Below are 12,536 nucleotides of genomic sequence, written 5' to 3' on the forward strand. Positions count from 1 at the left end.
GTTTGAATTCAATTCATTAAAACTGTTTTCTGCACATGAACTCATTTTCATACCCATACTTAAAATCCTTAATTCTGTTTGCATTTAATGTAATCCTATTGTATTTGTTACTGAAATATTGATCTAGGTTCTCTTTGCAGCTGGAAAATAACAGATAAGTATTTTTACACATCTTTAAAATAGACTACTGGTTGTTTTTTTACCAGAATATATCTTAGCATTGGAACAATGCAAAGCTGATTCAATACTATGAGCCATGGTCACTATTAAACATTGGGCAAGTAATGCACATATCATAGTTGGGTCTTGGTGCAAATGGAAATGTTTCTAATAGTAAAGAAAGTTGATGTGCAAAATTGTGTCAGATATAGTAGTAGGTTCACATCAGGTATTAAACACCCTCTGACATGAGGTGATGTCTTTTTTAAAATTAACTACTTAACATTTATTATGGACACTTATGAACAGGAATGGCTCACATGGGACAGCTTCACTTTCTACATCATTTGGTTTCTGCTTTACTCATATTCTTTGATGTCACAGAAGATCAGATACTGCTAGATATTTATATACCCAACACAAGACAAGAAAAGAAAAGTGCGGAGACACTTCCCCCGGCCCCAAACTCTTGCAACTTACAAATGAATCACCTGGTGTGAAATTTGACACACATTAATTCTGCTTAGTTATGATTTTTATATTAAAACCCATATACGAAGATTCCAAAAACATTCATTTTAAGGAAAAAAACAAGGGAAAAAATGAATCCACATGCAATCAATAATACAAGATATTTTTACACTACTTGCACCTGAGTTGAACAGCGGCAAAGACAGGGAGATTCTGTCAGTGCGAGAGTGATTCATGTGACCACTTTGTCTTAATTACTCAGAACAAGCAGTTTGTTGCTGTTTAGTGAAGAACCAAGATATCAGTGTCTCTTGACAGAAAAATAAATAGCCATCAGGATGGTGAAGAAGATGATGATTGCCAAGATAACTATCAAAATCCGGTTTTGGATGATCCTGAAAAAAACAGAAAAGAAAAAGAAAAAATACAGTAAAACGAAAGAATATTTGTAAAACAATAAAAAGGTGGACCTACCTCAATCACGTATCTTGGAGATAAAACATTTGCCCACAACTTCAGCGAAGCACCTATAAAGACTACTGCATATTCTGGAATGCTTTTATTTTTCCCTCTCAAGTTCTAATGTTTCTAAGTATTTCCTGATGCAGCTGTTAGAACCAGTTCTTAATCTAAACAAATTAATAATTTGATCACACAGCATGTTACAATTCACTTTTAACTTGTTTAAACAATTAAATAATAAATCGTGATATAATCCAAGCAGGGCAGGGTGGTCTGTAATAAAAAATACACTAATGACTCTTAAACCAATATGTAACCTTTGCGATGTTTCTCTCTCTCTCTCTCTCTCTCTCTCTCTCTCGTTTCCTGAACAATTTGCTTATTTTCAGGGGATTTTGCCATTAAGGTACAAGATTCCAAGGAAACATATGTCAGTGAGGTACTTATTTGTACCAAAATACCAAGGGAGAAGAATAAAAGATAGTTTTGAAGAAAAGGATGATATAAAGAAGCAAGTGTCAAACTGTGAAGCTTATGTTATAAAAGCCTCATCTGTCTCTGTAGCATACATTCACTTACGGTAATAGGCAAATGTTACATTTACCGTGTAGTAAAAAGATGGAAATCAGTAATAATAAAAAAGATGCCAGAAGAACAAACACCTAATATCATTCAAACATTTGTTGGGAACAACCCCTCTTGTAAAAACAGAAATTGCATCATTTTAGATTCTACTTGAAATTAAGTGCTCAATTTTATATATATATAATACACACAAATATACATATATTTGTAAATTTAACAATGGAGACTATAATTTGGATCCATCTGGCATAAGGCTTGGATTTTAAATATTTCACAATATTGTTTCCCCTTTCTACGGAAGCACAATATTTCCAGAAGCCCCTCACACAGCAGGAACTTTTGCAAAACATACTTGGATGTAACACATCATCTGAATGGGCTATAAATAGTGAAGGAGGAAAAACCCCAACCACCCTGTTAATTTTGGTTTCTTTTGCTGGGTCAACAACTGCAAAAGGAAAATAAATGTCCAGCCAGCCAAAGAAGAAACATGCACTAAGAAGAGGTACAGCATGCTTTGCGATATGTTAAACTCACTCTGGTGCCCAAATTTCAAAGGGGGTGGCAATGCAGTTTGTTAAAGTAAAAATGTGATAGGTAAGAGGAGAGTCCAGAGAGTAGAGGGGAGTTTTCCTTGCTAAATGGTTTTTGTTTGAGCCTGAGTGGATATACATAGAGTATGTACTGAAATGTATAAATATATAAGGATGCAAGTTTAATCAACTTCAGCTCCCTCCTTACTCACCCCCACTTTAAAAAAAAAAAAAGCAAATGGATGGATGAAAACTGTCACATCAGACAAACACACTCCCCTGTGACACTCTAAAAGGACTAGCTCTCTATCCTCCTGACAGGTTACAAAATGATCACATTTGCTGACACATCTTCCGCAAAACTGCTTTACTGCTTGTGTCCACTTTCCTAGCAGGAGATGAATGGCCTGCTTTGTCCTCATTTATCACTTAAAGCTGAACGAAGATCTGTCTTGTTTATTTTTCCCTTCCTCACTAGAAAGGCTCAAACACAGCATTAATTCTTTTGCAATGACAGCTAATTCAAACTTAACAGGCAATATTTACTCTGCCAAAGGGATAGTGGGGCAGGGGAGAGGGGGGATTCTCACTCTTAAAAAAACATGTAACAGTCTAACAAAATAAAGCTAATTAAGGTTCTCCTTGGTTTGCAGTTCAATGTAACACCTGAACGCACAGCTTCCCTTTATGGCGGTGTGACATTCTCTCCAAAACACCTGATAACAAACGATTTGCCCAAGTGGATGCATGAAAACCAGAATATGTATTTACTCAGTCACCCTCATCAGTCCTGAAAAGAAACTCAGCAAAATTGAAACTCAGCAGTGAAATAGATTAAAAGCATGAAAACTCTTAAAAAATTCTGCCTTAAGTAATATACAGTACAGCTGGGTTGACAACCATTTTATTTGTGGGATGAGGGCTCCAAGGCATCCATAATGCTAATTTACAAAGGATTAACTGTGGGTGAAACTTGCTTAATCTAACGCATAGTTAAGCAAATGCATACATAACATACTGAATGCTTAAATCATCTACTTGTATCTGGCCTAATTAATTTTGTTTCATCATTTCAGGCTGAGATAAATAAATAAATAAAATGATCCTTCCCAAAGTCTTATTTCTGATTCTCCAGCTGCACACCTGATTGCAAGATTACTTAATCTGAACCCGTGTCTCTAAAATCCTCCTCACAAGGACACTGAGCTATACATGCAGCCACCTGTATCTATCTGATAATTAAAGGTTCAGTTTAAGTGTGAGTCTAGGAAATACATATCAAAGTTCAATTTTTAGGAATCTGAATTACTCTGCTCAGTGCAGCAAAAAAAAAAAAAAAAGTTAAGAGGAACAATTTAATCATCAAATAGGATGGATGTTATCAAAAGACTCCTCCACTGAAGCATTATATAGTTTTACTAGCCAAGTCTACAGTTAAAGAGTCATTTTATATATATTTTTTTAAATGCTGGGTTCGACTGTTTTACTTTCAAATGCACAAACAAAATTCAACCAAATGCAGAGTACCAGGAGGACAGGGCTGCACAGAAAATGGATGAAGAGGTGTTGCAGCAACAGGACAACATTGTGGAGGGGTTAGAGAACAGGGAACATGCTGAAGTCTGGATCCGGTCACTGTGGCTCAGACTGAGAACACAACGTCTGGGCATCAGCACGTTTCAGAGTCAATAAGCAAGGGCAGTCCTTCAGAGTAAAGAAAAAATCAAGTGGAAAGGGGGGTTTGAGTGATACCACGTAGTCATGCCAGCTCACAGTGGTAGAACAATGGTTGGCATTGGCAGGACCCATCTGTAGAGGAGCCTACTGTACTGTCACAGCCAGACACTGCCAGTGGGTATTGCTGTAGGCAACACAGCAAGGAATTTAAGGTGGGGGAGGGAACAATACTACCAAAGGGGGAAAAATGGGGCTCAACATCTGCTGCCAAAAAGCCAAAAGGCTAATAAATTAGCATGGCAAAATTGATATGCTAACTTTTATCTCTATTACCTTACACGCAACTAAATCTACTGAATGAGGAGCCCAGAGCCGCCTTTGAAAATGCAAAGCATGTTTACAGGGTAAATAATTTAAGAAAGAATATACACTTGAAAGAAGACACCCACTGAAACATCCATGCCTAAAATGCCTGAAGGCAAAAACTTGTGCATTTGCATGCTGCATTTTATTAAGTAAGCGCACTGTAGTTTTAAAAGAATGCATGGCCAAATTAAGAGGAATGTGTGATTGAAACATCAAGGATTCCTCAAGTTTACATTATGAATCACAGTGCTGTTATACTCGATGAATTAACCATTTACTTGATGTAGCTCATGGGCTGAATTCATTGCTATAGATCTGCATATTTGAGTGAGTTAAGAGCTAACTTCTGTGGTTTCATTCATATTTGAAACTATAAGAACACGTGGTACGTGCAATGATTCTACTTTTTGTTCAACAAACGTCCCATCAAGTGGAAGTGGGACCAGTTCCAAACATTTGGGTTTGAAATGACAGAGAAATTATCAGCTACAGTTTAATGGGACAGTAAATTGCTGGGGGATGTTTACAGGAAGGTAGGAACCTCATGCTGAACAAACCAAGCTAAAATATTTACACTTACAGTGCGCCCACTTCTGCCAAGTTTCCCACTCCTCTGTTTTGAAAGGCCTGACCTTTCCCCTGTGTTTGGTCACAACGCCTAACCTCTGAGCAAAAAGCCTCCTAGAGGTTCCCTTTGGAGCCAATGCCAACTTTGTTCTGTGAGTTGATGAACGACATAGTCAGCTTTCCATCCTAGAGGTCGAGAGGATCACCTCTGAGATGCACCCAATATCCGCTGGTCTGGCGAACAAGCCCTACCATCCATTTCCAAACACTGCCGCCTTCTGCACATCAGTACACCATGGTCCCACCATGACACAAATTGTATTGCTTTATACATTTAAAAAAATTCTCTCTTCTGTATAGCTACACAAACACACACACAATAGCTCTAACTCTGTGACATATTTAGATCCGCTCTGTATAAACACAAAGCAGCTCCAAAATAAGCTATTGCAAACCTTACATGAAGGATGCCAACTGTGTTTAAACCTTTTTATAAAACGGGATTCATTAGCAGGGGAGTGCATGAAATCTATATGGGTTCAGCCTGATGTCTTCCACATGCCTTACTGCCTGATTGACCAGCACTGAATAATGATGCCTTGCCACTAAGCACTGATGGTACAATAACAATTGTCATGAAAATTAGCAATCATGGGTAACGGATTACAAAATATGGAACACAAACGAGCGAGTGCAGACTCTGGATACATAAAGAATTGTGTGTGCCTAACCTGAAATAATGAAGACTACAAAACAAACACCGCAAAAAAGTTCCAGCAGAAGTTCATCTCTGACACTGCTACAAGTTAAAAAAAAATATATATATATAAACAGCTTTGGGGATCAGCTAGCACACATTCATTACAACACAGGGCTGTATCTTGAAAGAAAAGCCTTAAAAACCAGTATCCTCAAGAACACAGATAGACTGATGACAAACTCAGGGCATATAATTATGCCCTGTCTCACAGCATTTCATGATAATTCATGCATTTAAAGATTTAACTTGAAGTGCATCCGATATGTTTTCTGGATGGAAGGATCCCCTCTTCATATATTGGAACACATTTTATATGGCTACGTTGACTACTTTGCCATTAAGTTTTTGGGTACCTAATTAAAGGTGACCAATAGCTATGCTTCCTACATGCAAACATTGGGGCATGCAAATCAGACAGTAAGACTTTAAGTACCCAATATTCATTGACTGCTGGGATACTGCCTGGTACAGCAGATAAATATCTTTGTCCCGAGGACCTTACAATATAATTCAGACATGGGCAATCACAGATAATATGCCGGGTCACCATGCAAACTCAGTGGACATATCCAGAAGAGAGCTTTGCTGAATGGCCTTGGGGAAGACAGACATTGGGAGTGACTTGAAGAAAGGGCAGTTGCTCGATACGTGAGTTCGAGCACATGGAGTGGCATAAATGAAGATATAAAGGCCAAAGGGCCAACTACAAAGACCTGAAGAGCTCCGTGTAGTCTAAAAGCTTCTTCTTTCACCAAAACAAGTCGGTCCAATACAAGATATTACTTCACCCACCTTGTCTCTCAGATATGAAGGAAGCAGTTAGGACAGCCCTAGTTTTCCTGTTAGTGAAGGAGATTTCATTTATGCATCTGTTTTTGAAAACATGCAAAAGTTAAAGGTGTCAGATTGATAAACCTTTGGAATAGAGAATACTCTTCCTCTGTTCAACATGTACCGACTGGCTGAGACAGAGCATTGCTTCTTCGCACTGCTCCACCAATGTGCCTCAACCCTATTGTTTCCATGTCCATTCACTCCATGCTGAGATCATTAACAAAATAGCCTGTTTATGTCAACAGGATGGCAGTGGTAGTGGGGGTTTCTGGGCCAGGGTCATCTGGAACTGAAGTGAGAACAACTCATTTTACACAGACCATACAGTGCTCAGAAGGGAACAACTTCTCTTCTGGCCACTGCTAGAGAAGACTCTATGCAACATGGCAACCTGGAGGTGAAAGGATCAGCATCCCATTAATCTCTTCCCCGTAACCCCTTGTTTGGGTCATCTTTATCACCTTTCACAGATTAAAAATTCAGAATACAAAACTACCATCAACAAAGACATGTTAAATCCAAGGAAACTGACTTTGAAAAATTCCAGGCCATGATGCAAATGAAATCAAATTAACTCAAATGAAAGAAGGCACTCCTCTCTTGTGCTGCTCAACAGCAATGCATTAAGGTCACACACCAGTTGGTGTCGGGGAGAAAAAGCCATGGAACCAGTTCCTCGGAGGTATGATTGTTAGAGCCTGGTTGGAGCCGGCACTGCCTCGGCGAGCAGTAAGGACTAATGCAAGAGAATCTGTGGGAGACGTGACTCTGAAAAAGTTTCTCAGGAAGACGGGTTTTGAGTAACTGACTGTAAGGCCACGCTATTAAAAATGTTGAGTGCACCCCTCCATTTAAAAGTGTATATCCTTTAGTCTCACACTTTTTTTTTCTTAAGCCAGTATGGCAAAGTGCCAACAAGAGTATGTCAAAAGTGTACCTGCAAGCTACACTACCATGTTTCTTAGATGGTATCTTGATAGGAACCTTAGAAATAGCTCTAAGATGGATGGATGGATGGATATGCCTTTAAAACAGTGGTGTTTTCTAGACTGCTGGGTATATATAATCCTGGTTTCCAAACAGTTAATGAACAAAAACACATTGGTTAGTCTCTAAGGTGCCACAAGTACTCCTTTTCTACTTACAAATAAAGCAATTGTTACTCTAGCAGGAGCTTGTATGCAGCTAAAAAGCCTGACAAGAACATATATGATTGTGTACTGGTTATTGTTATAAGTGTGGTTTCATTTACATTCCATGCATATTCAAGAAAATGAAAATACATGTTTTAAAAAAGAAAACTTGTACTATACCAGAGTTGAGAACAATTAAGATTAGTCTAGAAATATATATTAAGTGGAAGGAAGCAAGCAAGAAAATATGTAATATCCTTTGACTTGATTCAATTTTAATCTATAGCTTTTAGATGTGATTAAATTGGAGATTGGGCATTACTTAGTTTATAGTATTTCCCCCTTTTCACACTACATTTGACTGGGTGTCTTTTCATATGGGAAGTTGACTACAATTGTCTTAATAATGTTGACCTCTTTTGTAAAAACCTGAAGGCATCTCAGCAATTGTTCCTGAAAATGTGCTATCCAAAATGTTACCACTTCATGGCACTTCTTGAATGATAGAAAAGCATATATTCATTTTTTTCCCCCAAATGCTTTAAAAGAAAAGAAAACAATCATGGCTAAGGCCATTTGTGAGATGGCATTAAAAGAGCCTACTCTGAGACAGATAAAAATAATGAGAATCTTTCTGTCAGAAAGGATTTAGAAAATATCACTAGCATTATTAAAATTTAATTTTTTACTGTGCTTTTTGGTTTCCCCTTTTCCAGTGATAATGAGCAGGACTGCGCACCTCCACATTGCTAGGACTTGTTTTGTGCAATAAATTCAGCCTTCCAGTCTGAAGACATTTCAGACAACGATTCTGACTGCTATAGGCTTATTTTTCAACCTGTGCTGTGCTTTGAGTCTCCCTATAAAAACCAGTTCATAAGCTAATTTTCCACAAGGCCAGTGGAACAAATAAAAATCAATTTTTGCTCAACTGTTTCAGAGAAATCCTGGGAATAGCTAAGACAGAACAGTGAAAAATAAAAAGGATCGATGTATTCACAAATGGTTTACCTGATAGAGAACTATCAAATTAGTTGACAGGAGATACTCACCACTATTAGAGTGTTTTCTTTTCAGCATGTTACAGCATTTCTATTAGGGGAGTAGAAAAGCCTCTACTTTGTTATGATCTCAGACACCTCAGTTTAATAACCATACCAGGTGCCCATGCACTTCATGAAACCACAGCAGATGAAGTCAAAGTTCAAGAGCACCTGCAGATCTTGCAACCAGAGGGACCCCTAAATGGAAACTGGGCTTTTCCATAGTTTTTATGATCTTGTGGAGGGTGTGAAGGTTCCTTTTTCATTGTTCACAGGGAGGCATTTATGACCTCAGGCCAACCCTGCCTAAAGGTATTTGGTCCATCAGGAAAGGAATAAAATGCAGAACTCTGTCCAGACTTCCTTCCCCATTAAAAAAATATGTTCAGAGTCACACTGAAGACTAATCAGTTGAATGCCTTTCAGAGAGTAAAACACACACATTTCAGAAGTTAGAGCAACCCACTCCTGAAACTTCAAAACTTTCAGAATCTCAAAAAGATTTAGGCATGTGGTCCAGTCCATTTTACAATCTCTTCAACTAATTTTCAAGTGTTTTGGAAACTGGGTGAGCAGATTGGGATTGGTTTGTTGTTCATGCCTGCTGGACTGCAGTCTGAAGGACAGAATTTGCTTGTGAGTACAAAATAACCATCCCTGCTGCGGATAAAAAACAAATTTGAAATGTATAAGCTTAAACGTTACGGAAGCAATTTTTTAAGCAGTTGTAATCTCAATTCTAATATCTGCCATTTTATTCATTCCATTTTTATGAGTTTGGCATTAAAATGTAACTCACTTTAACAGAAAAAAAATAAAGGATTAAGTATGTCATACTGAAGTCAAGATGTATACTACCGATTTAGAACGATCACACACCATGGAGATATCATTTGTAGGGTCAAACAAAACACTACTCAATGGAAGGACAGCACGAAGTATATAATATTAATCAGATGAGAGGTACATGGAGTTAAACTGTTACATTGCCAATAAACAACATCAATAAGGAGTGTGTATAGAGAAATAATGTAACACCTTAAGAAAGGAAACTAACAAAGAATCTACCAGACTGCTCAGTGTTCTAGGAGATGCTAACCCCATTCCTTACCACACATTTTGACTCTGCATCTCTCATATGGATGATAATTTGCTTATGATATCTGCCTGATTTAGAGCTAATCTTCTGTAAATTAACTCCTAATGCTGTCTGAAATAATCCTCTTAATGTTGGGCTGTCTTTAGTACTTTACATCAAACACCATGAAGTATATAAACATATAGGCACATAGCATTTGTAGTACTGTTGGCTGCTATTGAATAATTGCTATGGTATGGGGTTCAACTGTGCCTTGAAGACATGGGTCTGTGTTAGTGTGGTATGGAACTGTGCTGCCCCAGGGGGAGCTCAAGGAGCACCAAAGGCAGGGTTACCACTGCCCAATCCATTCAAAGGAGGCAGCCTACTCGACCTGCATGGGCGGTAGGAGAGATCTTGGCCCCGCCCCTGAGGTATACTGCCACCTATGGGGCACATGAAAAGAGCAGTCCTTGTGTTCCAAGCCTCATGCCTCCATAAATACATGGTAATGAGAAAGCATAAACAATCTATAGTTTTGAGACAACAGAATGACAAGATCTGTGTTAAGCAGCACTAATTATCAGTTGGGAGCATAATCTGATAACTGTTTTGAAAAGACAGGGACAGATAATTTTGTTTCTTCATACAGGCAAAGTACTTTTTAAGGGTTTTACTTCACCATCAGCCAACTTAATATTACTGTCAATGTGCTAACGTATTAAAAATAGTGCTGTCAATTAATCGCAGTTAACTCATGCGATTAACAAAAAAATTAATCGCACTTAAAAAAATTAATCATGATTAATCGCACTGTTAATAGAATACCAATTGAAATTTGTTAAATATTTGTGGATGTTTTTCTACATTTTCAAATATATTGATTTCTATTACAACACAGAATACAAAGTGCACAGTGCTCACTTTATATTATTATTTTTATTACAAACATTTGCACTGTAAAAATGATAAACAAAAGAAATACTATTTTTCAATTCACCTCATATAAGTGCTGTAGTGAAGTCTCTTTATCGTGAAAGTGTAACTTACAAATTTAGATTTTTTTTGGTTACATAACTGCACTCAAAAACAAACCAAATGTAAAACTTCAGAGCCTACAAGTCCACTCAGTCCTACTTCTTGTTCAGCCAATCGCTAAGACAAACAAGTTTGTTTACATTTACAGGAGATACTGCTGTCTGTTTGTTATTTACAATGTCACCTGAAAGTCAGAATAGGCATTCACATGGCACTTCTGTAGCAAGGTATTTATGTGCCAAATATGCTAAACATTCATATGTCCCTTCATGCTTTGGCCACCATTCCAAAGGACATGCTTCCATGCTGATGATGCTCATTAAAAAATAATGTGTTAGTTAAATTTGTGACTGAACTCCTTGGGGGAGAATTGTATGTCTCCTGCTCTGTTTTACCTGCATTCTCTCATATATTTCATGTTATAGCAGTCTCAGATGATGACCCAGCACATGTTCTTTTAAAGAACACTTTCACCGCAGATTTGACAAAATGCAAAGAAAGTACCCATGTGAGATTTCTAAAAATAGCTAAAGCACTCGACCCAAGGTTTAAGAATCTGAAGTGCCATTCAAAACCTGAGAGGGACAAGGTGTGGAGCATGCTTTCGGAAGTCTTAAAAGAGTAACACTCCAATGCAGAAACTACAGAACCCAAACCACCTAAAAAGAAAATCAACCTTCTGCTGGTGGCATCTGACTCAGATAATGAAAATGGACATATATAGATCCACTCTGCTTTGGCTTTTTGTCGAACAGAACCCATCATCAGCATGGACACATGTCCTCTGGAATGATGGCTGAAGCATGAAAGGACATAGGAATCTTTACAGCATCTGGCACATAAATATCTTGCAATGTTGGCTACAACAGTGCCATGCGAATGCCTGTTCTCACTTTGAGGTGACATTGTAAACAAGAAATGGGCAGTATTATCTCCTGCAAATTGTAACCAAACTTGTTTGTCTGAGCGATTGGCTGAACAAGAAGTAGGACTGAATGGACTTGTAGGCTCTAAAGTTTTATATTGTTTTGTTTTTGAATGCAGTTATTTTTTTTGTACATAATTCTACATTTGTAAGTTCAACTTTCATGATAAAGAGATTGCACCACAGTACTCGTATTAGGTGAATTGAAAATACTATTTTGTTTTTTACAGTGCAAATATTTTAAATAAAAAATAAATATGGAGTCAGCACTGTGCACTTTGTATACTGTGTTGTAAATGAAATCAATATATTTGAAAATGTAGAAAACACCCAAAAATATTTAAATAAATGGTACAGTATTCTATTATTGTTTAACAGCGCAATTAATTGCGATTAATTTTTTTAATCGCGCGGTTAATCGAGATTCATTTTTTTAATTGCTTGACAGCCCTAATTAAAAATATTTTTTCCACTGAATACACTGAAATATTTTTCTCCCACAACTTTAATTTAATGACACAGTCCAAAACCCTAATTGATATTAGTGAGCAATGAAATTCCAGCATATTCTTTTCCTTGTTTTTCAAACATAAATGGCATTCACAAGCTTTAGTGAATGGGCCCCTTTATAGTTTAACAGGCAGTTTATTGGCCCAGACTCCAATGTATAACAAGCACAATTGCAAAAGCAATACATTTTTAACTGAAAGATTCACATATTTTTACTAAGAAAATTACTCAATTAACAAGTAATGGTCAGATAAAGGTTTTAAAAAACATTTTTCTATGGGGAATGTTGTATTATATTAAATGATATTCTTGCCATAGTAAACATTTATAGGGGGTTATTCAATGAAAAAAAGTCATATTGTTTAATTCTACTTCATTTGAGTTGATTTTTCTTT

General features: G+C 37.2%; 1 protein-coding gene across 7 annotated transcripts in view; it reads right to left on the reverse strand.

Moving 5' to 3' along the window:
- VTI1A (vesicle transport through interaction with t-SNAREs 1A) overlaps nt 1–12,536 on the reverse strand; it is a 340,922-nt gene that overhangs the window by 1,006 nt on the left and 327,380 nt on the right. For 4 of the 7 annotated variants that reach the window (XM_048857953.2, XM_048857952.2, XM_048857951.2 and 1 more), the window contains one exon: nt 1–1,025. This exon is cut by the window's left edge and continues 1,006 nt beyond it. In XM_048857953.2, coding sequence (XP_048713910.1) covers nt 932–1,025 — 94 coding nt within the window. In that variant the 3' untranslated portion in view covers nt 1–931. The remainder of the gene's footprint in view (nt 1,026–12,536) is intronic. The other 3 variants (XM_048857958.1, XM_048857956.1, XM_075131078.1) reach the window with 2 other exon arrangements.

The sequence above is a fragment of the Caretta caretta genome, chromosome 7 (assembly GCF_965140235.1).
Source record: "Caretta caretta isolate rCarCar2 chromosome 7, rCarCar1.hap1, whole genome shotgun sequence".
Taxonomy (NCBI): Eukaryota; Metazoa; Chordata; order Testudines; family Cheloniidae; genus Caretta; species Caretta caretta.